The 27,128-nt window shown below is 48.8% G+C and overlaps 1 protein-coding gene across 2 annotated transcripts in view; it reads left to right on the top strand.

Moving 5' to 3' along the window:
* Positions 1-18,185, top strand: part of CDCP1 (CUB domain containing protein 1) — a 58,046-nt gene extending 39,861 nt beyond the window's left edge. The window contains exons 5-9 of one of the 2 annotated variants that reach the window (XM_032412570.1): positions 7,050-7,271; positions 8,269-8,649; positions 10,847-11,212; positions 12,744-12,831; positions 14,841-18,185. In XM_032412570.1, the coding sequence (XP_032268461.1) occupies positions 7,050-7,271; positions 8,269-8,649; positions 10,847-11,212; positions 12,744-12,831; positions 14,841-15,258 (1,475 nt within the window). In that variant the 3' untranslated portion in view covers positions 15,259-18,185. The remainder of the gene's footprint in view (positions 1-7,049; positions 7,272-8,268; positions 8,650-10,846; positions 11,213-12,743; positions 12,832-14,840) is intronic. The other variant, XM_032412571.1, reaches the window with a different exon arrangement.
* The last annotated feature ends 8,943 nt before the right edge of the window (positions 18,186-27,128 follow it).

Below are 27,128 nucleotides of genomic sequence, written 5' to 3'. Positions count from 1 at the left end.
TGGAAATATACAAAATAATTTTGTCCCCCTTGGAGTTTCATCCTGATAGTCACGGTAGAGAAACAATGTCTCTGTTGTCTCCTGCACCCTGTTCCTCTTTTTATATCATTTCTGCAAGTGGCCCTGCGGATACTGATCACACAAATTAATAGTAGTCTGCCCAAATATATGGTTCCCTTTAGCCAGGGCAGACCGCTAGCCTGCTGCTTTCTGCATCCTCCTCCAGCTTTTCGAAGGTATGTTCACTTGCTCTGAAAATACCAGACAGACGAGTATCTTCTGGGTTATCAACCAAGGTAGATGAACAGGAGTTTCCAGCTTGTTACACCGTGTGCTTCCGTTAACCAGTCTGAGTAAATGCTGGTTGGGGAAGCAGTCGTACTGCTTCTTTTTCAGCTTCTGTAGACCCCCAGAAGCCACCTGGAGCCCTTAACGAAATGTTGACTTGGTTTTTGTTTTTGTTTTTTGTTGGGTAACTCAAGCTCGGTGAGTCTTATGTTTGTCCTGGCAGAGTTGACACGTATTGTGGCCTCTGACTTATTCCCATGGAGCCTGTTTTTATTTTAAAGTAAGAAATCTGGGGCTCCTGGGTGGCTCAGTCGTTAAGCATCTGCCTTTAGCTCAGGTCATGATCCCAGGGTCCTGGGATCGAGCCCCACATCGGGCTCCCTGCTCCATGGGGAGCCTGCTTCTCCCTCTCGCACTCCCCTTGCTTGTGTTCCCTCTCTCACTGTGTCTCTCTCTGTCAAATAAATAAATAAAATTTTTTAAAAAAATAAGTAAGAAATCTCGGGGATGCCTGGGTGGCATAGTCGGTTAAGCATCCAACTCTTGATTTCGACTCACGTCATGATGTCAGCGTAGTTAGATCAAGCCCTGTATCCGGTTCTGCGCTTAAGTCTCTCTCTCTCAGGGCGCCTGGGTGGCTCAGTCAGTTGGGCATCTGCCTTCGGCTCAGGTTGTGATCCTGGAGTCCTGGGATTGAGTCCCACATCGGGCTCCCTGCTGGGCAGGGAGTCTGCTTCTCCCTCTGCTTCTGCTTCTCCCCCTGCTCCTTCTCTCTCTCTCTCTCTCTCAAATAAATAAATAAATGAAATCTTTTAAAAAAAAAGATTCTCTCTCTCCCTCTGCCCCTCCCCACCCCGCTCGAACACACACACACTCACTCTCTCAAAAATATAAATAAATAGGGCGCCTGGGTGGCTCAGTTGGTTAAGCGACTGCCTTCGGCTCAGGTCATGATCCTGGAGTCCCAGGATCGAGTCCCGCATCGGGCTCCCTGCTCAGCAGGGAGTCTGCTTCTCCCTCTGACCCTCCCCCCTCTCATGTGCTCTTTCTCTCAAATAAATAAATAAAATCTTTAAAATATATATATATATATATATATATATATATATATATATATAAATAAATAGGGGCGCCTGGGTGGCTCAGTCGTTAAGCGTCTGCCTTCGGCTCAGGTCATGATCCCAGAGTCCTGGGATCGAGCCCCGCATCAGGCTCCCTGCTCAGCGGGAAGCCTGCTTCTCCCTCTCCCACTCTCCCTGTTTGTGTTCCCTGTCTCGCTGTGTCTCTCTGTCAAAAAATAAATAAAATCTTTAAAAATAAATTAAATAAATAAATAAATAAATAAGAAATCTCTACAGATTCCACAAAAATCATTAGGGGTCTTTTGGAAACTTCAATCAATAAGCTAATCCCATCAAGGGTTTCCAGTGTCAGTAAGTAGCAAATAGTGAAAGGTTGTCTTTTGGGGGGGGGTGGATGTCTTTTCAAATCTCCGGCTCAAGTGTTTATTACAGGAAGGAAACACGTGCGGTGTTGTAGAAAGAATATGGGATTCTCTTGCGGTAGGAAACTATCAATTAGGTTCCTAGCCTTGAGCAAATACTTGGAGCCTAAGGTCTCTTTCAGCTGTAAATTGGTAACTGTCACACCTACCCCTCCTCCTCCTCCTGGTGAGGGTAGGATGAAGCCACTTGTCAGAGCACACAGGAGACACTGAGTAAAATCTGCCTTATCTTTCCATAGATTCACGAATGTAGATAGTGACATTTCCCTTTAAAGCACCCCACGTGTGACAGGTGAGGGCTGCATACTTCCCTCTTACCCGGACAGCTAAAGCCTTAGGCATCATGGGAATTTACCGTGTCTACCCTGAGAGCCAACCAAAACTGTGGAAAGAAGCCACATCAAACGACTAACGGATGGGATGTGTCTGCGGAACTGGGAAGCCGGACACATGGGGTGTGTGAACACGGAGTCCAGGGTCCTCCTGACGTTCCCCGCAGAGCAAGGTCCGTCTTGCCTCAGAATCAGGATCATTTTCCTCAACAAACTCCACTCTGTTTTGGCTCAAGTGCGGGGTGTCTCATCACTGTCCCTTGATCGTTCTACAGTGACCTTCAAAGGAAATGTGAACTGTAAAACCACAGTACCATTCGACACCCACCAGAATGGCTAAAATGAGAAAGGCTGGCAACAGCAAATGTTGGTGAGAACGTGGGGCACTGGAACCCGGACACACGGCTGGCAGGAGGGTACAAAGGCTCAATCACTTGAGAGCATCATCTGGCAGAAATTTTCCTCCTAGGTAATTGCCCTAGAGAAATGAAACCGTAAGTCTACTCAAAGATCGATAAAAGAATATGTATATAGCAGTTTTATTCATCATTGGAAACAAGCTAAATCTCCTTCAATCTAGGAACAAACAAATGTGGGATATTCATCCTGTGGAACACCACTCTGTGATGATAAGGAAAAAGCGACTGATATCCACAACAACATGGATGAGCCTTAAATACATTTTCCTGAGGGGACAAAGCCAGACAGGAGAGTACATACCATATGATTCCATTTATAGGAAGTTCTAGAACAGGTGAAACCTGCAGTGATAAAAATCAGAAAGTCATGACCTTCGCGGGGCATGACTGGAAGTCAAGGGGAATTGATGAGAAAGGGGCACAAAGGACCTTTCTGGGATAATAGGAATGTTCTAGATCTTGCTCTGGGTGATAGATACGATGGATATATAAAGTTGACAAAACTCATCACACTGAACACTTAAGATCTCTGCATTTTATTATATATAAATTTCACGACCAAAACGTCAAGGGAAGCGATAGCCAGCGGTTAGCGGGTTTGGGAGCCGGACTTGGCTACTAGCAAGCTGTGTGACTTGGGACAAGTTACTACCTTTCTAAGCTTCAAATTTGTAGTTTATAAAAATCGACATGATGAAAGCAGTATTACCTTAAACACATCTAAACTTTGAACTTTCCAAAGGAAAGTTCCATTTATGGTTGCAGACCATCGCTGGAGTACAGTGTGGGTGGTAAAAGCAGGTCCTCCATCAATATTTGAAGAACTGTCCTTGAACTAAAGCAAGTCTGACAAATTCAGTGCATATCTAATGCACATCGAGGGACAACTTCGCTCTCATCTTGGGATCAGATGGCTGTTGGTGGTTTTTTTCAGAGGGAGCATCATCCCTATACGAGCTTCGGGAAGCCAGGCCCAGGGTTCCCACGGTTTCTTATCTCCTCTGCACCGCCACCGGCTAGAGAAGAGGAAGCTGGGGTCCACAGAGGCCACGAGCATTACAGAAACAGCATAGGCTTTGTAATCCATAAGATGTGGACTTGAATCCTAGTCCCACCACCATCTCCTGGCCTTAGGTTCCCTGTCTGTCAAATGCGGGTGAGGAAGCCTACTATGCTGGATTGTATATTCTAAAATCTTCACCACCCCTTTTGGGGGAGGATTAGATTCGTTACCACATTGGCTACAGGCTTGGCCACGTGAATTTGCTTCTCCAGTGAAATATGAGCAGAAGTGAGTGTGTGCCCCTTCTAAGCAGAACTTCAGCACCCATCCTGTGGTTCTCCTTTCAAACTCTGTCACAGAGCCTTCTCCTTCAGCCCGGATCTCAATTAAAAAGACATGGGGCCCCTGAGTGGCTCAGTCGGTTAAGTGTCTTCGGCTCAGGTCCTGATCCTGGGGTCCTGGAAGGGAGCCCTTTGTCAGGCTCCTTACTCAGAGGGGAGCCTGCCTCTCCCTCTGCCCCTCCCCCCACACCCCATCCCCCACTCGTGCTCTCTCTCTCAAATAAATAAAATCTTAAAAAAAAAAAAAGAGTTAAAAAGACATGCCCCAGTGCTACAGCCAACTCACAATGGATGTGTAAGGTGAATGAAGAATGAATCTTGGTTATTCTAAACCTTCAGATTTGGGGGACCATTTGTTACTGTAGCATAATTTAGCCTGAGCTGACTGACACACTCCCTCTCAAGGATGTATGAGGATTAACAACCCAACACATCATGGACTCTTGACCATGTGCCAGATAAGCAGGTTATGGAGATCCTTGAAGTTCACTTTCTGATGAGAAAAACACAACTAATTGGAAAATGAGGGCTTCCCATTAAAGAGACATTTGCTTCCTTCTTAAACCACACTGTAATGTCATTTAAAACATTTCTAAAAGCATAAATTCCAAGGGAAATGATAAATGGAAAGGAGACAATATTCTAACATTTCCCAGCATGGACATACAGGGGTAACTGATTCAGCAGACCCAAAAGTGCAGAATCTAATCCCACAGTGGGAAACACCAAGAAGAAACTTTCAAAGGCAGGAATTGGCAACACGTCACTTTCAGAACGAGGGCTAAAAGTGGGAGAAGCCACTCCAGCCCCAGACCCACCAAGCAGCCCGGGGACGCTCCTCCCGCGGGCAACAGAAGATAGGAGTTCCTTCCCTGGAAAGGGAAGTTTTTGAACCAAAGATCCCAGTTGCCCTGAAGGTGAAGGCGCTAAGCTGAACACAGGCAGTTTGAGTAAGTTTGATGTGCTGACTCTCGAGGCCCCATCCTGCTTCCTTCGTGGGAAGCCCCAAGTGTGTTTCCTCCATTTGGTGAATGGCGGGCTCTTCTCTGAGGGAATCCAACCAACCCAAGAGAAAAGGTTGAACATGAAGATGTTACGGGTTCCGCAGGAAGCAGTCTGGTCAGAGCACCCTCCAGAGAAGCTCGGTCAACAAGCAGAGGCATTCTAAATAGTGTGTGGTGCCCCACTCTTGGCTCCTCTCCTGGGGTAACCACAGTTATGGATTTGTTGTATTTCTCTCCAGATCTTGTTTCTCTTCATTTACATACCTAAGTATATACACATAGAAAGAGCGATTACATTTGATTCAGAGATCGTGTAATCGGACGGTGTCATAGTCTACATTTGTTCTACACTTGCTGTTTTAGTCAACACTGTATCTTGGAAGTTCTTAGATCAGTATATTTAGATCTCCCTCTTTTTTTTTAAGATTTTATTTATTTGAGAAAGAGAGCCCTTGCATGTGCACATGCACATAAGCAGGAGGGAGGGGCAGAGGGAGAGGGAGAAGCAGGCTCCCCGCTGAGCAGGGAAGCCCATCCTGGCGCTTGATCCCAGGACCCTGAGATCATGACCTGAGCTGAAGGCAGACACTTAACCAACTGAGCCACCCAGGTCCCACCCCTAGATCTCCCTCTTTCTTTCTAACTGCTAAATAATATTCCACAGAGGCCACGAGCATTACAGAAACAGCATAGGCTTTGAATGTTCATGAATGTTCATGAATGTTCCACAGAGCATTTAACCCTTCCCGTATTACGTGGTGTCTGGTTTTCTACAGTTCCAGAGCTGCGGTACAAACATGGGTGTATATTCCCCGGTCACACCTCTGGGGTCCCAAGGGGGCAGGCTTTCATCTTCACCCTCTACACTTTGTTTTAATTTGCTTTTCTGTGATGACAAGTGATACTGCAAGTGATACTAAGAACTCCTTATATTTTGAATATGTGAACATTTCCGTTTCCCTTTCTGTGAACTGCTCAATCCATCTTTCTTACAAATATTTTCTTCCGATGTGTCCCTTGTCCTTCAACATTTCAGTACCTATTAGCAGACAGATACCTAAATTTTTTTTTCTTTTATAATTTGCACTCCACATTTATAAGGATATTCTCTTTGCTTTGAAATACCAGTCTAATTTTATTCTTTTACAAATGGGAGAGATAGTCCTAGCCGAGCCAGGAGTGGTTCGTCTTTTCCTCACTTATTTGAAATATAGCATTTATTAGAGACTAAATTATAATATCGATGGATATATCTGTGAATAATAATAATATCTATGAAGAAATGTAATATCTACGAATCTTCTATCCCCACGCTAATACCACACTGTTGCTAATTACTATTCATAGCAGGAGAATACTTAAATAAACAATGGTAAATCTCACTTGTTAACTATCACACAGCCACTAAATTACTGAATATTTTCAAAGACTCGTGAATATGAAAACTGTATGGAAAAATAAGTAAACCTGTGTAAAGTAATAAAGTAAAAGCTGAGTATAAAATTTTATATATACTATACTTTTAGGCAGTTGAAAATATGCATGCATACGAACAAGGACTAAAATGAATTTGAAGAAGTAAAAGCGGTTAAATATGGGTGGTAGAAATTCAGTCCATTATTTTTCCTTTTAAATTTCTCCTAGAGTTCTTGTATGTTCTTATTTTATTATTTGAGGGGCACCTAGGTGGCTCAGTTGGTTAAGCGTCTGCCTTCAGCTCAGGTCATGATTTCAGGGTCCTGGGATCGAGCCCCACATCGGGCTCCCTGCTTGGCGGGAAGCCTGCTTCTCCCTCTCCCTCCCCCTGCTTGTTCTCTCTCTCTCTCAAATAAATAAATAAAATCTTTAAAAAAAAAAAAAGATTTTATTATTTGAGACAGAAAGAGAGCAAGCACAAATGGGGGAAGGGGCAAAGGGAGAAGCAGACTTCCTGAGCTTCCCGACGTGAGGCTCGATCCCAGGACCCTGAGATCATGACCTGAGCCAAAGGCAGATGCCTAACTGACTGAGCCACCCAGGCACCCGCTTGCATATTCTCGTAATAATAAAACATATTTCCAATGCTCCCCAGCCATGAGACTTTTTATGCTAATTTTTGCCCCTTCACAGGGTGGCTGCTAATCCGTGCTTCAGACCTGTTTTCTCTTCGTGGTTTCAGATAAAATCTACCTGGTCGACTTGAGTAACGAGCAAGCCATGTCGCTCACCATCGAGCCGCGGCCCATCAAGCTTAGCCGCAAGTTTGTCCCTGGCTGCTTCGTGTGTCTGGATTCTCGGACCTGCAGCACCAACCTCACCCTGACGTCCGGCTCCAAACACAAGATCTCCTTCCTTTGTGATAATCTGACTCGCCTGTGGATGAACGCCGAGAAAACCATAAGTACGCCCCCTTGGTTAGCACAATCCTCTGGGGCCGTGGGCAGGTCTCGCTGCCCCACCCTATCTTCTTAGTGGGGTCCACTGGGTAGGCTGTAAATCATATGATCAGAGCTGTCCCCCGCCGTGCAGGGTGAGCAAGGGCAGGCAGCGGACAGTGAGGTGGAGACGTGCCCCTCTAGGACCAGAGCCTCGGTGAGAACGGGCGTCCTTCAGAAGTGCATTGCACTCCCAAGCTCATTCCTGCGTCCTCTGCCCAGCCTTCCAGCATCTCTCCTGAGATCCTCTCCTCTGTGTAGCCTCCCCACCCCCAAACCCCCCGAACCCCCGCCTCCAGGCTCACCGCACACTTGTCTCCTCTTGCATGAGACTGAGAGTCTTGAGGTCAAGAACTGCGGCTTGTTCCATTTTTTTGGTCCCTTTAGCCCCTGGGGGTGCTGACATGTATTAGTCACATACTAAATGTTTGATGAATGGAGGGCAGCAAAACCCCTAGTCCCCTCCCCGCTGGGCCGCCATGACCTCCGACATGGATGCTCTTAGAGTTTCCACAGATGTAACAGCTCAGGCCACAAGACTTGAGGCAGCCTGCCCACTAGGAGGTGGCAGATACCTCCCCAGCTCCATCCCTGCTCTGACCGCTGCACCAAGCTACTTCCCCAGTCGGGGATGCTGGCAAGCAGGGCAAAGGAAAAACCTATGCCCTGCCCATACTTAGCATTTGAGACTCAGAGCCACAGAAGAGAGGCTGACACACAGGAAGAGGACATTTCAACCCTAAGTACTCCCCCAGAAGTTGGTCTGCCAATTTAGGGTGGAGTAAGAACGTGAGAGAGCAAGAGGGGTGGCTAGAAAAGAAGCATCAGGGAGCCCGGAGTGGGGGACGGAGTGGGAGAGGAGAGACCAAAGGGAAAAGCAAGAAAGCCTGGGTGGTCTCTCCAGCTGGGGGGGACACACGGCCGGTCCCCTCCTGCCCGGTACCATGAGCTCCTCTTTTCCAGGCTGCATGGACCACCGGTACTGCCACAGGAGATCCCACTCCCTCCAGGTGCCTGGGGACATCCTCCAGCTGCCCGTGCAGCTGCATGACTTCTCCTGGAAGCTGCTGGTGCCCAAGGACAGGCTGAGCCTGGCACTGGTGCCTGCCCAGAAGCTGCAACAGCACACACAAGAGAAGGTCTGCAACACGAGCTTCAGCTACCTGGTGGCCAGTGCCGTCCCCGGCCAGGAACTTTACTTCGGCTTCTTCTGCCCTGGAGGCTCCATCGAGCAGATCCAGGTGAAGCAGAACATCTCAGTGACCCTCCGCACCTTTGCCCCCAGCTTCCGACAAGAGGCCACCAGGCAGGGCCTGACCGTGTCCTTTATACCATTCTTCAAAGGTAAGGAGGTCTCCCTCTCTCTCCCCAACTCCCTGCCCCTTTCTTGGTTGGACATCCCTCTTATTTTGCTTCTGGGATCGTCTTCATTAAGTTGTCAACTTGAAGAGTAGGGAGAGCTGAGTGGGCTGGTCTTCTCACAAGAAATCTGAAAGATGGTGCGTCCTCATCCAGATTCCACCATTCACCTAGTGTGGAAAATCCCGGGAGTTAGAAATAAGACTCTGGGGGCACCTGGGTGGCTCAGACAGTTAAGCGTCTGCCTTCGGCTCAGGACATGATCCCGGGGTCCTGGGATCGAGCCCCACATCGGGCTCCCTGCTCAGCAGGAAGCCTGCTTCTTCTCCCTCTCCCTCTACCTGCCGCTCCCCCTGATTGTACTCTCTCTCTCTCTAATAAAAAATTAAAAAATCTTAAAAAAAAAAAAAGAAAGAAAGAAATAAGACTCTGACAGTGGGAGGTGACAGTTGGCAGGCAGCAGGACAAAGAATCAGGTTCAAGCCTCTTTTGGAAGCAGGCAGGGGCTTCAATGAGAGCTAACCAAATATTCCCGAGTCCCAGATATTTAAGGTGGTAGCATGAAAATCCTTATGCAGGCATTTGTGAGTCGGCTTTGACAATTTAGAACGTGGCGTGGAGTGCACAGGGGAAGGTGGACCGGGGAGGGTCTCCAGAGCACTCGGGTCCTGTTCTCAGCACAGGGACTCAGCCCCTCCCGCAAGTCTAGTGTTTGATCTTCAGGGTGCCAGGCAGTGAGCGGGGTCTGAATCCCTCCCAACGGTGAGCTCTCCGTGGTTGGTTTTCAAAGTCACAGTCACCATTACAAGTGGCTCAAAGTCAGAGGCCATTTAAAAATTGACCAAGACTTTTATCTGAGGTTTACTTTGTACTTTGTTCCCAGAGACCTGAGTGGGGAGGGAGAAGAATCTTTGGCCATAAGATTAAGGTCAGTCCAAGCTGCCTGATATCCCCACAGCTCCCCAAGAAACTCCTCTGGGGAGTCTTGGAAAACAAGACATACCCTCCTCAATGTGGAACGTTGGAGTTTCATCTCACCTGAAGGTCAGGTGACGTGTCTATCGGAGGTCTTCAGCTTTGCATTTCTACCATTCTTCCCAGAAACGGAAGCGGTTTAACCTCGGAAACAGAAATTGCTCTGTACCAGTCCTACCGTGGGGCAGAGCGTCAGGTGAATCTTAGCTATGTCGAGGGTGTTTCTGAAAGCAAGCTTTCAGAGATAACCAGTGGTTTGGTGAACTAGCCTGGGTTTTTTTGTCGTTGTTTGGTTGATTGGTTTTGTTCAAAAGACCTGAGCACCTAACCTGAGACTCTAATCTTTGTGCTGACCAACAGCCACTGGCCATGTGCGGCAATTTATACTTAAATTAATAACAAAATTTAAAATTCAGCTCCTCAGTCACATTCGAGCACATTTTGGGTCTTCCACAGACACGCGTGGTGATGGCTACATGCTTGGGCAGTGCAGATATGGGCACCCAGGAGATATTGCAGGTTCGGTTCCAGACCACTGCAATAAAACAAGTGAAGTGAGTTTTTTTGTTTCCCGGTGCATATAAAAGTTCTCTTTACACCATACTGTAGTCTAGTAAGTGTGCAATAGCACTGTGTCTAAAAAAAAACAATGTACATGCCTTAATTTTAAATTCTTTATTGCCAGGGTGCGTGGCTCACTTAGTTGGTAGAGCATGCGACTCTTGATCTCGGGCTTGTAAGGTCGGGCCCCACATTGGATGTAGAGATTACTTAAAAATAAAATCTTTGTAAGCAAAAAACAAAAACAAAAAAAGCCCCAAAGAACAAAACAAAAAACTTCCTTGCTAAAAAATGCTAACCATCATCTGAGCTTTCAGCAAGTTGCAATCACTGATCACAGATCACCATAACAAATACAATAATGAAAAATTTGAAATGTTGGGAGAATCACCAAAATGTGACACAGAGACACACAAAAAAATGGCAAATGCTATTGGAAAAATGGTGCCAGAGACTTGTTCAATGCAGGGTTGCCACAAACCTTCAATTCTTAAAAATTCACAGAATCTGCAAAGTGTAATAAAATGGGGTGAGCCCGTGGAGAACTTTTCTGTCATCGCAGAAAACTCTAGAAAAGTCTAGACAGGTTAACATCCATTTTGATTCAGTGAAACATCTTGTGTGGATTCTCTCCCCTTTCCTGCAGAGGAAGGTGTTTTCACGGTGACCCCAGACACAAAAAACAAGGTCTACCTGAGGAGCCCTAACTGGGACCGGGGCCTGCCGTCCCTCACCTCAGTGTCCTGGAACATCAGTGTGCCCAGCAACCAGGTGGCCTACCTGACCTTCCTCAAGGAGCGGACCGGCGTTGTCTGCCAGACGGGGCGTGCGTTCATGATCATCCAGGAGCAGCGGAGCAAGGCAGAGGAGATCTTCAGCCTGGAGGATGAGGTGCTCCCCAAGCCAAGCTTCCACCACCACAGCTTCTGGGTCAACATCTCCAACTGCAGCCCTGTGAGTGGCAAGCAGCTGGACCTGTTCTTCTGGGTATTGCTTACCCCAAGGACTATGGGTAAGGGCCTGCAAGGTCTTGTGGGGGCGGGGGGTTGGACAGCAAATTGGCAGCTGAAGGGTAGGGGGCAAAACTGGGAGGCGAAAAAAGTCCAGAAAACATGGATTTGAGTCCTGGCTGTCCATGTATCAGTCAGCATTTGCATCAGTAATGTTGCATAACAAACCACCCCAGAACTCTGGCTTAAAGACAGCCATTTATTATTGCTTACATGTTGACTAGGCAATTCTGGTGTGAGCTGGACTTATCCGGGTTCACTCACTCATGCACCTGTGGGTAGCTGCAGGCAGCTAGAGGACGCTGGTGGTCTTAGCCGTGCACTCTCACACGTCTGGGCCCAGCCGCAATCAGCTGGGATAACTAGGTTCCTTGGCTCTCCTCCCCACGCTCCCTGACACTCCAGCCTGGGCCTTGTTCTCATGGCAGAGGCAGAGAAATCCAAGAGAGTCTGGAAGAAGCATACAAGGTCTCTTGATGCTTCGCTTGTGCTCTTGCTCTATCAAATAAATTTTAAAAAAAAATTTTTTTAAGATTTTATTTATTTATTTGACAGAGAGAGACACAGCGAGAGAGGGAACACATGCAGGGAGAGCAGGAGAGGGAGAAGCAGGCTTCCCGCCGAGCAGGGAGCCTGATGTGGGGCTCGATCCCAGGACCCCGGGATCATGACCTGAGCCGTTAACAACTGAACCACCCAGGTGCCCCAAACAAGCAAGAACTTCTAAATCCCTGTTTGGTGCAGGGCTCCCTGTCTGGTTTATTTCCTTTGTCCTTTGTACAACTATAGGAAAAGGACAGCACAGATGAAACAACCCTGTCCTTAGTGCCCTCACTTCTGACTTTGCCGCCCTGCTTTCCCCTATAGCCCTCTGCCCCTTTCTCCCATGTAGCCACGGTGCCTGGGTGGACACACCCCACGGTGGGCTCAGAGTAGCCTTTGGAGGGGATCTGGTAGGGCCTGCAGTTTGTTTCACTTCTCTGTCACCGCCTAACAAATAGCCCCAAGATTCAGTAGTTTAGACAACAACGATTTTGTTTGCTCACAATTCCGTCGGTCAGGTATTTGGATAGGACACAGCCACGTGGTTCTTCTCTGCTCTTAGATATCTGGGGCTGCCGCCAGATGCCTCAAACAGCTAGGGGGTGGCAGGGATGGGTCATCTGCAGCCTTGGTACTTTCAGCCGGGTTCCTAGGTCCGTTTTCCTCATGGAGTCTCCACATGGTTGGCTTGGGCTTCCTCACAGCATGGCGGCCTCAGCATGGGCAACCTTCTTACACGCTGACTGACTCGCTGCCCCTCAGACAGAAAGTACAAGAAGTTACCAGGCCTCTAAAAGGCCCCAGTACCGGCAAGTCAAGAAGAGTGAAGAAGAAGGGAAATAGGCTCCTCTTGATGTGAGGAGCAGCATGTGTGTCTGGGGAGGGAAGGGAGGGATGGCGGCCATCTCTGGAGACTGTCTGCCCCAGTTCATCGTCCGCCTGGCCACCCCCATGTCTCCTCATCCCTCTCCCTCGTGTCTCTGCTCACAGACCTGACTGTCATCATCATCGTGGTCGTGGGAGGTGGCGCCTTACTGCTGTTTGCCCTCGGACTCATCATTTGCTTTGTGAAAAAGAAGTAGGTGGAATTTCTCAAACTGTCTTCCGCCGATCTGACGCCTCCTTAGATCACACAGACCAGAGCTGTCGTTAATTACTGACTTCTTTTCTTGCTTCCCATTCCTCTCCCGGGGATGGGTATTAAATAATATTGCCAGATGTGAGTTATGCTGGGGGGGAGGGGGGGACAGAAGACACAGCTGGTGACATGTTCGCCTGTGGTTCTTACGCAGCTGTCTCAGCACGAGTCCCCTGGCAGTCATTTACTGTCTGCCCATCAGATGGTGGTCATCCCGGGGATGATCTCAGCAGGAAAATGCTCACATCAGAACCCCCCCACCCCCACCCCAGGCCAGGGCTCTGAGCCTGCATCCTCTGTCACTTGGAGAGCGAACGCATGCCACCCCAGCTGGTTCTCCGGTTTCTTAAATTTTTGCGCTTGTTCATTGGACTCCAGACAGGCACCAAAAAGCGAGCCCTGTGGGCGAAAGGAAGGAAGACCCGGTTACCTGACTCATCTCACCTTCCACCCCTTCAGGATGAGAGCTGCTGTTTTATGAAGGCAGAGCATTGACCTTTTGAGACAGAATAGGGGCGCCACCAGATTTTATCAATTCTGCGCGTATTTCTGATTAAAGCCATGAGGGAGAAGGAAATTGCTTTCCTTAGCGCCATTCAACCTTACGACAAGCTAAAGAGAATTTTTTCTTTTTTATTATTAACTGGGGCCGTGAGCAAACAACCAAAATTCCCGACCCACAGTGAGACTGTCTAGAAATGTCTCCACTGATGAGGAAGGGGCTGCCCGAGGCAGGTCCAGGGAAAACCTCTTCTCCGTGAAATGGAATTGTATACATACCACACAGGGGGGAAAGGACTTCTTTCAACAAATTATCATTTTATGGTTTCTCTAGGAAACTTTCTTGTCTGGGGTGCAGTCTCTGCCACCCAGATCAGAAAGCACAGTGTTAACACCGGGTCCCTTCTTCCTCATCGGCAGGGAACCGGGCAAGGGGAGGGTCCACTTCTTGCCTCCATCTCTAAACTGCCCCGGTTCTGGCCTGAGAAGAACACTGGTGATGACAATCAAGGCTCCATGGAGCACAAAGGAGGGGCATCCATCTCAGGTCTTCAGGCAGGAGCTTTGGAACCCATCACCCCAGCCAGAGACTCAGTGTTACAAGCTAAATGTACTACATTATTTTTATCTCAGAAAAGGACAGGAAGCCTGCCACAATTAGTGAGCTGTCAGCCTGTGCAATATAGGGTCCATTATGTTAATTGAACTAATGTCCTCCATTTGAATCACTGGTCAGCTAAAAAGCCAGCATCCCCTGCTTTTGGCTCATGGAGATGGAGGGCGAACCTTTCTTTTCCTCGGCGGAGAGTGCTAATGCCCATCCACACCCAAGTACCAAAGAACATTACAAAGCAAAGGTTAATGGTGTTATTGAGGAGCTCTGGCGTGCCCCAGCCTGGATGCTGTCTTCTTTTGAGCTCTGTCCCTTTATGCAGGCTGTTCCCCTTATGCAGGCTACTGCTTGAAGGGACTGGATACCTCCACTAATACTGAGTCCCACTGTCCCCAACTCCAAACTAAGATATAGCCTCTCATCCCGAGTCTCCTCTGTTACATCACTTAGAATCCAGATGGCCAGAGCTTCTACCCATGCAAAAGAGGGATGAAGCATTAGCTACGGGAAAGACCGCGTCCTAGAGCATTGGTGGGGGATGACCACACTGGATGTGGTCGGGCTGGGGCAGCACCCTTTCTCGTAGGAAGGAGGGGCTGGTTGTCAGCTGTTCCCACCCCTGGATACCCTGCCTCCACTGTGAAGACTGGAGACAGAAGCTGGTCCCTTCTAAATGCTCCCAGAGGACAGTAGTTTCAGTTCCAAGGGCTAAGGGATTTGAGGGACTTGGAGACACGCGAGAACCCCAAAGTGCCCCAGTTCCTGTAGAGCTATGCCAATGGAGCACAGCTAAGATCCTGCTCTTCCTGACTCTGTCTTGTTCCCCTTCTCTCAGTAGGAAAAAGAAGAAAAACAAAGGCCCACCTGTAGGCATCTACAATGGCAACATCAACACCCAGATGCCGATGCAGCCAAAAAAGTGTCAGAAAGGACGAAAGGACAGTGATTCCCACGTGTACGATGTCATTGATGACACCATGGTGTATGGGCATCTGCTACAGGATTCCAACGGCTCCTTCCTGCAGCCAGAGGTGGACACCTACCGGCCCTTCCAGGGCCCCTCAGGAGACTGCCCCCCCTCCCCACCCCCCATATGCTCCAGGGCCCCGACTGCAAAGCTGACCACAGATGAGCCATCCCCTGGCTTCCCCGCTGAGTCTGAGACCGAACCATATACCTTCTCCCACCCCAACAACGGGAGCACAGACGTTCCCTTGCTGGACACCCATGAGCCAGAGGAGCCTGGGGAGTAACTTGGACCCATTCCAAAGACTTTGCCTAAAACAGGGCATGGAGACACCCTTTAGGGGTCTCAAGCAGAAATCCTAAAGAGGAATTATATGGAAGGAATGGCAGGAGGTTTTTCAGGACACCACCGACCTCTGATTTCCAAGTGGACTCATTCCAATGATGGGATGTTGAAAGTGATGAATTCTGACCTGGATACAATCATCACAGTTCATGTCCTTCTAAACTCGGGTTGGGTTGTAAACCAGCCCATAATGAGAGAGGAGGGCCATGAGTCACCACATACAAGGTTGCAACAAGCTCTGTATTTGGATTTGGATTTGGATTTGGACCTCTTCAGGGCAACAATTCCAATCCCTCGGAGCCCATCCAAGGTCCCTGCTCCCACTGGAGCCCCCTGGATGAAAATGATAATGTGCCTTATTATTATTATTATTTATTTGGTGGTTCTGTATATTTAAGGAGTCAAATGCATAACCGCGTAGCTCTTTTTACCTGACATGGTAACAACTCATGCGAACTGGTTGGATGGCTGGGTTTTGACTTCTACCGACCACTAGATAAACATGTGCCTGTCCCCTGGAAGGTGGGAATAATTTGCAGTCTGTCCAGCCAAAACAGGGTGTGTCTGTTTGAGGGCATTGATAAGCGACTTCCTGGTTCTCTTGCTCTGCATGCGGTTATCCCACTGCACAGATTTATCTTGAATCCTAGAAGTAAGAAAAATTTCCTTGAATTGCTGCGTGGCTGTCCCCGCTCCAACACTACTTTGGCATTTAACGAGAAATCTAGAGAGTATTTTCAACCTCTAGCAATGTCTAAAAATACACCAGAGAATGGCCACCGTGTTAGCTCCTTGTTGCTACTGTAACCAATTACCTCAAACATGGCGGCTCAACACAACATAGATTTCTTATCTTATGGTTCTGGAGAGCAGAAGGGCAAAGTGGGTCTCCCTGGGCTAAAATCGGGGAGTCAGCAGAGCTACGCTCCTTCTGGAGGCTCTAGGGGAGAATCGGTTTCCTTGCCTTTTCAAGCTTTTAGGGGCTGCTCACACTCCATGCCTCGGTTGGCTGGTCACACGGAGTCGCCCACGCTGCCACGTGACATTGATGCACCTCCTTTCTTTGCCTTATATGGACCTTTCGCTTATAAAGCCCACCCATTCAAATAATGCAGGAAAATCTCCCCATCTCCGGATCTGTAATTTAATCACACTGAAAAGTCCCTTTTGCCATGTAAGGTAACACAGCCTCAGGTTCTGGGGGATCAGGACATGGACATCTTTGGGGACCCATGATTCTGCCTATCACACCTCCCTGCCACTGCAAGAGAGACTGGGAAACGACCCAGCCCACAGGTGTGTTTTGTTTGGCCTGCAGAATCTTTTTGAAGAATTTGTTACTAACATTTAAAATTATACAATTTTTGCATAAAAATCCAGATCAGGAGATCTGGCCATTGCTGGGGCTCACACTGTCACCTGGCGGCAGCTGGTGGGGTGCCTGGTTCCCCAGTTCACCCCAGTCCCCACCACTCCCTCTCGCCTCCCTCACTGATGCTGAGCGTCTGTGGCTGCTGATCAGTGCCCCAGCCCCACCCCCGGGGGGTTGCTTTGTTCATAATGAAATGGAAAGTTTAGGACCCATATATGTCTCTTATCAAAGGAAAAGATGGGCCTCAAGGCTGGTGTGTGTTTCATGAAAGTTTTTTCTCATACACGGCCCACATCCCTCATTTATATTAATGACCAGCCCAGCTCCCGCGAGCGGGAGCGTTTGCCTCTGTGGGCCCTGATCTCTTCTGGGAGGAGAGGGATCCTGTTCCGGCTTGTCGGCATGGTCCAAACGTCAATGTTTCTGTGGCCAAACCTCCTTTAAAAAATAAATGCGCTTCACTGTGTTCAGTGAATTCACCTTGGAAACGCACTGCCTAGACTTGCTTGCATGTGCTACTTTGCCTCCATGAAAAGGAGTTTTGCAATCTCCTAAATGGTGTGTATTCCAAGGCCTCTTGAACTCCTTCCAGAAGGAAGGGTTTGTTGTTTGGCTGACACCCTGGGTGCGGCCCCTGGCACCTTTCCCTTGTAAAAGGCGGGCTCCTGCCCAGTTACCTTCGGAGTCTTGACCCCCTCCCCATGAAGGGCCAGAGGAGGGCTGGGGCTTCCTCCCCCCAACTGCCATTGTATCATGACTTAAAATCAACTCTGGAGCCCTGGCCTCGGTGCTCTGCCTCCCACGGCCACGGAGCGTGGCAGGCCACCCTTGGCCTGGTTGTTGTCACACGCTCCGCCCTTACTTACAAGGGCCCCATGGGGCCATTTGCTTTTAACCAAGAGCTCCAAACTCCAGGCCCAGTTGCTATCTTCCTGAGACCTCAGGCGAATTTAATGTTTTCTGAAGCTATGCCTCCTGGAGGTGCCAGCCCAACATACCTCTGACTCTTTTCTTTAAAACCCAGACCCCACTTAGGTAAAATACGTCAGGGCCACTGGAAACCACTTGGACACACTTGCTGACGCCTACTGTGTGTCCTGCCGCTGGGTCTGCGGACGCCTGGGCTGCCTCCACGCCCGTCCGCAATGCTTGTGGGGAAGCCCAGCTCATACAGGACAGGGCTTAATGCGGTAGTCACTTCACACAGGAGGGAAAAGCCTCAGGAAGAGTCGGAGGGGGGAAGCATATAAGTCCTTGGGGAATGTAACCTTGGTCAAGGTTAGAGGACTGGTTTGTGTGGATCTGCAATGCATAACTGGGAATAATTTATTTCGTTGTAGATAATTTTTAGGTACCATTTTATTCATTTCCTACACTTTTTTAAATAAACGAATGTACAGGAAAGAAAAATGGACATCGAGTTGTTTAAATGATTTGGCTATTTGTCCCCTGGTTCGGCTGAGGCCCAGATCCCTCAGTTTATCGTGACAGGCTCAGCAGGGGCTCAGTAGACGTTTGTCTTTTCTGTGTGTTTATGGTACCAGATGCCAGGCTTTGGGCTGCCAGCGGGTAACTCAGAGACCAGAGCCTGTTCTGTTCTGTCCTGTCCTTGTTGAGTCACCATGAGCCTCTCTCTGACCACTCCCGATACCCCCCTAGAGGTCTTAGGCCACCATTGCCATTGACTGACATGGAGCCCTAAGCCCCATGAGGGTCACCGACCACCAGAACAGAAGCAAAGGGAGGCTGGGGGGAGAGGGACGCTCCAAAGGGCCCCCCACCGTTCACCTTGCCCTTGGAGAAGAGACCCAAGTGCACCGAGGAGACAGGATATTGTTGCATAACAAACCACCCCACACTTTGGTAACTTAGGAACAGTCTTTATTTTGTTCACAAATCTGAGTAGAACTCATCAGGGATGGCTTACTGCTCTGGGGACCTCAACTGGACTCTCCTTTCAAGATGGTGGCATCACACAGCTGGTCAGTCAATACTAGCCGCCGGCCAGGAGCTCTGGTTCTTCCTCCCTTGGACCATTCTACAGGACTGGGGCCATTTTCACAACACGGTGGCTGTGTTCCAAGAGCGAGTGTTCTCAGAACAGAAAGTCGGACCTGCCAGTGTCTGGAGACTTGGGCCCAGAAGCCTCATGGCGTCACTTCCATTCTAGTCTCTGGGCACATTCATCACAGAGCCTGCCCACGTTTAAGGGGAGGAAGCAAAGACTCCGCGTCTCAGTGGGAGAAGGGTTAAAGAGTTCACAGCCATCTGCTTCAGTGGGGCTGGGGAGATCGGAGCCAAGTGTCTAAGCCCCTAGACAGCGCTAACCAACACCTTTTCTCTTGATCACTGCGTTCACATCTGGGCCACATCCCATCTCTCTGGCTGCCCTTTCTCCTGGATCCTGTTCTTGGACGTCAAGCTTCAGTCTTGGGGCTTCTGGCCTTTTGTCTCAGCACACTGCCCCTTGGGGTTCTAACTGTGTCCTCTGTTCTATGATGAGAATGCCCACCCCCCCTCCCAAATCCTAGCTGATACCTCCCTGGGCCCCAGACCCACATTTTCAGCAGCCTGCTGGATTCATCAGCTTATATGTCCCCGTGTTCCCCAAACCTGATCACTCCAGAGGCAGATTCCTTCCCCATCCCCTTGCACTAAACCTTTAACATGAGTTCATTTCCTGACTCGGCCCCTAACTAGTTGGGTGGCCTTGAGTTGGGTTCTGTTTCTCAAATGTCTACATAGAGTAAATCGCCCAAGGTCATGTCCATCTCCAAAATGCTTTGACTCTTCCAGTCACCCAGGCCCGGATGCAGGACCAGACTTGGGTTCATCCCTGTCACTCACCCCGATTGCTTTAGATGCTTCTCCTCTACCTTCCCACTCCCTCCCACCATTCATCATCGTGTAACTCCCTTGCTCTGGCCCCTGTACCTCCAGATTTGTCCCTCAGAATAAAATCCCACCCGGCCCTCCTCAGCTCTCCAGATCTCTCCCTCCATTGAACCCATGACCTCAGAGCTCCATCCCAATGGCACTCAAAACCCTCAGGGGGCATCATGGGCACTCCTGCCCGATCGTTGGCTCATGCCACTGTTCCCGGACAACCCTCTACAAGAAGCTGTGGTACCTACCTCCCCTCTCTGTGAAAATCCTACCAGCACTTCAGTCTATCACAGAGCCCACTTCCTCCAAGAAGCCCTCCAGCCCCACCAAGCTCTCCCTCTAAACGGCAATCGTCCTTAGGATGCCTGAGACTCGTACATCCGTCTCATTAGTTGGGAGTTTGTACTTGCCAATGTCTTGCTCAGCACGGCTGTACTTTTCTCAGAGGTAGGAGTCCATGTTTTTGTACTTGGTTCATCCTCCTCACGTTGCCCAGCACAGCGGGTGCTCAGCAAGAACATCTGTTACGTTCATGGTGAGAAGAGAGACATATTGTACTTCGGCGGTGACATCGGGCAGGTATCATACTGGAGACGGCCAGACGGAGGGAAGGAATTCGATGCCAGGCAAAGACCTTATGCTAGAAGCTTTCAAGCCTTCGCTCACGGTAGCCTCTGATGATTGCAGCGGCAATGTTCCATCTCCAGTTTACTGGTGAGAAAAGGAGGCCCAGTGAGATGGAGTCACCTGCCCAGGGACGCAAACACGCAAGAGGCAGGGCAGCAAATGCACAGCTTTTCCACCTGCTCTGTGGCTCAGTTCAGCCCCGGGGGGGGGGGGGGGGGGGGGGGCAGCTCCTGGGATCCGGGGATGAGGTAAGGGGCCGCCAAAGTGGCTCAGGGCTCCCATGGGATCCTTTCGTCTCCCCCATCTTTTCTCCTTCCTCCAGGAGGCCAGGAACTTTGGGGGAAGAAGGCTCAGGGATGCTGCCCCCACCCATGGGCCCTCTCTGGGCTTGGTGTCGGCAGCTCCTCCCGGGTCAGGGATGCCTGAGAATCTGGTGTTAGAGCCACAGAGCAAAGCACCTGCCAGGCCCCACCAAATCTAGCTCCCCGACACTCAGCGCTGCCCTCAGCCACACCCTTGATGGATTCCTGCTCCCCGGGGAAGAGGGGAGTCACACTTTACACTTTACACCTGCATGGCTTCCAAGATCGCCGCCAGAAAGCACCACATCCAGGTACTCTCGGCCTGAGCTCTACTCCAGAGGTAAGTGAGCAATTCCCTGCCCCAGGGCTCACTGTTCTCTGGGGTTCATGGGGCTGTTTTTTGGCTTTAAAGGTCCTTATGAGAGGACGCCTGGGCGGCTTAGTCGGTTAAGCATCTGCCTTCAGCTCAGGTCATGATCCTGGGGTCCTGGGATGGAGCCCGGCATCAGGCTCCCCGCTCAGTGGGGAGTCTGCTTCTCCCACTGCCCCTCCCCCCTGCTTGCGCTCTCTCTCCCCCTCCCCTCAAATAAACAAAATCTTTAAAAATAATAAAATAAACTAAAATCTTTTTTAAAAAGGTGCTTATGAGAAAACAGGATGACACGGAACTCAATATAACCCCCCAGTCCCCTCCTTTCCTCTGGCCTCTTAAGACCCTGCTGCCGATCCATGAGCCACAGGGCTGAGCCCATACGGTCTCTTGGCCAACCTTTGATGGAGGTAATTACCAGGAGCTAGACTGTGGTCATTTCAGACCCACATAACAAACAGGCCTAGAAAAAAAATTGGCTGCAAAGTAGCCTAAGGACACGGGAAGAGAGAAGACCCAGAACGGATGCCGGGAAAGATCTCCCGCCCCAGCCTTCAGCCCAGCCCAGCCCAGCAGCAGTGAACCCTCTGGTCTTGGCTCAGGCCCGGCGCCCACTATTATTTTCAACACTTGGACCAGCCAACAGCCCTTCTCAGACCCTAGAGACAGCTTCACGTGTGTGCCCCCTTGCCCCTGCACAGGCCCCGCGCTCAGGAGGGCCCACCCATAGCTCAGTGTTCCCCTGGTGCCAGTTTGAAATCCTTAATAATTGTTGAATATTTATATGCACGTTTTTATTTTGCACCGGACCCTGCAAATGAGTTAACCACCTCTGCTGGAGGTCAGGGCTGCTACCCGCCCCTCACCTCAGAGGATGCCGCTGGCTTGGAGCGATTCAGGAACTCGTTCGGAGCCCGCAGCTAAGTGACAGAACCAAGATTTGAGTCCTGGGGTGTCTGAAGGTCAGTCCCACTTTCTTCAGGGTTCTGGCCTTTGCTTTCTCACTCATTGTCCTCTCCCGCGCACCTGATTTCTGAAACTCTACCGAAGGGCCTTTCTGTACCACTCACTTATTAACTGGTTAAAACACATAATGATTAGGCTGATCATCTGAAAAGAGAACATTTATAATAGGTCACAGGATAGACTATAGATCCATTCTGTCCCATACAGTAGCCACTAACCACATGTAGCTGTTTACATTTTAATATTAAATTAATTTTAATTAAGTTGGGTACTAATTAATACATCAAAATATATTAGGGCTTCCTTTTTCAAATTAAGGGTACATGGTTGTGTGTGGAGGGGACACTAAGGTCGGGGGGTGGGAGGACCAGGGAAAGGGGTATGGAGTTCCACACCTGACTTAAATGTGCACCTAAGGGTGTTTGTATGAATAAAGTACACTTCGGCATCTTAATTTGTTTGAATTGAGTTTCACTCCGCTACAATGTTTCAGTCCCTCCCATAGGGTAGTTTCTACACTAGGCACGTGTTCAAGTGCTCGGTAGCCACCTGTGGGTTAAGTGCTAAGTATGGAACTGACAGGTGGACAACATTTTCGTCATCAAGGAAAATTCTGCTGCACGGCGCTAATGCAGTGTGTGTGTGTGTGTGTGTGTGTGTGTGTGTGTGTGTGTGTGTGTGATCTACAGTACCACCTTCCATGAACCGGATGCTTACTAGGTACTGAGAACTCTTCAGAAGTGTTTCTATGGCCAGTTTGACGAGCAATGAACACCATCTCTCACTCTCTCCTCATTATTTTTTTTTCTCATGGCCACGACAGCCTCAGGCTTGCTGGTTTTCCTCCTTCCGCTCTGCTCTCCTCAACCTTCTTCACTGGCTCCACCTTGCCTCCTTCTCTAAACATCAGAGGGGCCCGTGGTTCAGGGTTCAGATCCCTTTTTTTCTCCGCACTCACTCACTTGGTGACCTTCTCCAGTCACACAATATCTACCTCTACATCCTGATGGCTCCCAGGATGGACCTCTCCCCTGAATTCCGACTTATGTGTCCAACGCTACTCAACATCTTCTTTTGGCATCTAATGGGCATCTCAAATTCAAACCATCCAAAACTGGGGTGCCTGGCTGGCTCAGTGTATAGAGCGTACAACTCTTGATCTCAGGATCGTGAGTTTGAGCCCCACATTGGGAGTAGAGATTATTTTTTAAAAATCTTTTTTTTTAAGATTTTATTTATTGGGGCGCCTGGGTGGCTCAGTCGTTAAGTGTCTGCCTTCGGCCCAGGTCATGATCCCAGGGTCCTGGGATCGAGCCCCGCATCAGGCTCCCTGCTCGGCGGGAAGCCTGCTTCTCCCTCTCCCACGACCCCTGCTTGTGTTCCCTCTCTCGCTGTGTCTCTCTCTCTCTGTCAAATTTATTTGACAGAGAGAGAGAGAGAGAGCAAGCACAAGCAGGGGGAGTGGCAGGCAGAGGGAGAAGCAGGCTGAGCAGGGAGCCCGATGCGGGACTCGATCCCGGGACTCAATCATGACCCCAGCCAAAGGCAGATGTTCAACCGACTGAGCCACCCAGGCAACCCGCCCCCGCAAAAAAAAAAACCCAAATACCCAAAACTGACCTGCTGCTATTCTCCCTCCAAATCCGCTCCTCCTATTGAGGGTAAGGGTGGAGGAACCAGTTTGCTCCAACTCTGTTGACGGCAGATCCATCTCTCCAGTTGCTCAGAGTCCCCCTCGACTCTCTTACATGTATGTTTGGTCTACCAGTAATCCTTTTTCTTTTTTAAGTAAATTCTACCCCTAACGTGGGGCTTGAATTCATGACCCTGAGATCAAGAGTTGCATGCTCTGGGGCGCCTGGGTGGCTCAGTTTGTTAAGTGTCTGCCTTCAGCTCAGGTCATGATCCTAGGGTCCCGAGATGGAGCCCCACATCAGGCTCCCTGCTCAGCGGGGAGTCTGCTTCTCCCTCTGTCCCTCACTCCTCTCTCATTCTCTCTCTCTCAAATATTTATTTGACAGAGAGAGAGAGAGGGAGAGCACAAGCAGGGGGAGCAGCCAAGGGAGAAGGAGAAGCAGGCTCTCCTTATAAATAAATAAAATAAATAATATAAATAAATAAATAAATAAAAATCTTTAAAAAAGAAAAAATGCTCTACTGACCAAGCCAGCCAGGTGACCTTGGGCCACCAGTAGCTTTAATGGCTCTCCCTAGTATCCAGGATCCCCCACCCTCCTACCTCCACTGCTTTCACTGGGGTCCAAGCCACCGTCGCCTCTCATCTCGATGATGCTGTCACCTTCTCATCAGTCTTTGTGCCTGCACCTTTGTCCTCTGCTGCCTTGTCTCAACACAGTGACCACAGAGGTTCTGTTCCTATATAAGGCAGATCTCACCCCTGCTCAGAACTCTCCGCATCGCCCCATCTCATTCACAGTAGAAGCCAAAATCCCTCCTATTGCCCATGAGGTCCTGCTGGACCTGGCCCTATCACTTCTCGAACATTAGCTCATAATACCTACCCCACCCACACCAAGCCCTTGTTAATTCTTGAACATTCTGGCCTCACAGTGTTTGTGCTTGCCGATCTTTCCAACTAGAATGCTCTTTCACCAGAAATCCCTCTGCTCTCTCCCTTACTTCCTTTAGGTCTTTATTTTTTTTTAAAGATTTTATTTATTTATTTGATAGAGACACAGTGAGAGAGGGAACACAAGCAGGGGGTAGTGGGAGAGGGAGAAGCAGGCTCCCCACCGAGCAGGGAGGCTGACGCGGGACTCGATCCCAGGACCCTGGGATCATGACCTGAGCCGTAGGCAGACGCTTAATGACTGAGTCACCCAGGCACCCCATCCTTTAGGTCTTTATACAAAGGGTGCCTCAATACCTCGGTAAAATCCTACGGGGTCCTTGGCTACACTCCAAAATGCCAAGCCTTCCCCCAACCTCCACACTTCATATCAGCTCCCTTGCTTTATCTGTTCTCCTTAGGCCCTGGTACTATTTAACAAACTATGTTTTTATTTCTTTATCTTGTTTATTGTTGCTCTTCCAACTAAATTATAAGCTTCATGGGGCGCCTGGGTGGTTCAGTCAGCTAAGCATCTGATTCTTGATCTCAGTTTAGGTCTTGATCTCAAGGTTGTGAGTTCAAGCCCTACATTGGGCTTTAAAAAAAAATTACAAGTCTCATGAGGCAGGAACTGTCGGTATATTTTACTCATCTTCATTCCTAGTACCTGGAACAGTACCAGACACAGGGTAGGTTCAAGTTCATATAACAAAAAAGCAATAGCTTAAACAAGACAAAGGCTTATTTTCTCACATATAGGACATTCAGAGGTGGGACCTAGGTTCCCATCTTTCTCCTTCACCATCCTGGCTCTGGCTTCTAACCATCAAGTTTGCTTCATGGTCTTATTATGGCTGCTGGAACTCCAGAAGCCACATATACATTCCAGGCAGGAAGCAGAGATGGGGAGTAAAGAACTTTCGTGGGAGGGCGCCTGGGTGGCTCAGTCGGTTGAGCGTCTGCCTTCGGCTCAGGTCATGATCCAAGGGTCCTGGGATCGGGCCCTGCGTTGGGCTCCTTGCTCAGCGGAGAGCCTGCTTCTCCTTCTCCCTCTGCTGCTCCCCCTGCTTGTGCTCTCCCTCTCTCTCTCTCTCTGTCAAATAAATAAAATCTTTATAAAAAAAGAAAAAAAGAAGAACTTTCCTGGGAGCTCCACTTAACTTTTTATTATATCTCACCTCTCTCTTCAAGGATGACTGAAAAATTAGCTAGGCACATTTATGACTCTGGCAATGTAAAGGTCTATTACAGGGGAGAAATGAGAAAATGGATACTGTTTAGGCCATTTGGCAACTTTGCTTTGGTTCTGGTTTTTTATGTATTTGTTTATTTATATTTGAATATGATTTTAAATCTCTCAAAAACATGCAGTGTTTGTTTCCAGCATAATGTGGCGGTCACATCTGATTTGATGGCTAGATCTTCTTCACTCAGACATTTATGCATTCAGCTCATTTCTTTTCCGTTTCCTGCCTTAGCAATTTAAGAACCTCTAAAGAGATTTCCCCCTATCCTATCCATTTCCTTAGCTGATTAGAGACCTTGCTAAAAGTCACTGTGTGTTTTAGTTTTATCCTGTCCTTATGGACTAGAGAAATGTCTCCATTAAAAAATATTGCGTCGTTTGGCATTTAAATTTTTTTTCAAGAATAAAAATGAGCATTTTTTTGGGCAGGCTTCAAATGAGCACTATCGTGTAGTACAAATGTATCCCATTGTAACACTGTAGAAAGATCTTGAGTCCAGCTGTAACATGATGATGTTTTGTTCTGTTTCATTTTGTTTCCGTAAAGGGCATTAACTAACCTCAAAGTACAATTAGCCACTGAAAGTCTACGCATGTGACATAGAGCAATGGTCACCAAGGAGGCCCAAATGGGCTGAGCTGGACAATGAAAAAGCTAATTGGAGCTTTCCATTTAAAAGCTTTCACATGGGGCGCCTGGGTGGCTCAGTCAGTTAAACGTCTGCCTTCGGCTCAGGTCATGATCCCAGGGTCCTGGGATCGAGTCCCACGTCGGGCTCCTGGCTCAGCAGGGAGGCTGCTTCTCCCTCTCCCTCTGTCTCCCCCCCTGCTCATGCTCTCTTTCTCTCTGTATCTCTGTGTCTCAAATGAATAAATAAAATCTTTAAAAAAAAATAAAAAAATAAAAGCTTTCATATTATATATTATAATAAATTATAATATATTTCATATTATAATTCATATTATAGTTCATTTTTATTTCTCCAATTCCAAGCAGGGTCTGAGTCTGTTGAAACTCAAGGCCTCTAGAAGCCTTACTTGGGTACAATATTTGCCCTTATGGCCTCAATGGGAAAGAAAACTTCTGGACGTTTTCTGCCCTGCTCCAGCTAATGTCCCATTCCAGGGCCCAGAGTGTCTCAGTGTGATTTCTGGAACCTGTGTCCAAATTGCCGGGAGTCCTTAAATCAAATGCAAATTCCCAGGCTCCATACATAACTGCATAGTCAGGATCTCTGGGACTGGAGTTCTGACGTTCTCAATGAGCTTCCCAGTCTTTGGCCAACTGACTGAGCCTTTTCTTCAGAAAGGAGACTCACAAATGAGGAGGCTGGGGCTCACATTCCAGTCCACCTGTGCCACTGTTTGCTGCTCCTTGAGAGACCTCGGAGGACCAGTTGGGGAGTGGGCTGGTCTTTGAGGGAGTCGCTGAAGAGTGTTCCAGGAGCAAACCCACGGAAGAAGCCACAG

The sequence above is a fragment of the Phoca vitulina genome, unplaced genomic scaffold, assembly GCF_004348235.1.
Source record: "Phoca vitulina isolate PV1807 unplaced genomic scaffold, GSC_HSeal_1.0 scaffold13, whole genome shotgun sequence".
Lineage (NCBI taxonomy): Eukaryota > Metazoa > Chordata > Mammalia > Carnivora > Phocidae > Phoca > Phoca vitulina.
This window is presented reverse-complemented; position numbering and strand designations above follow the sequence as displayed.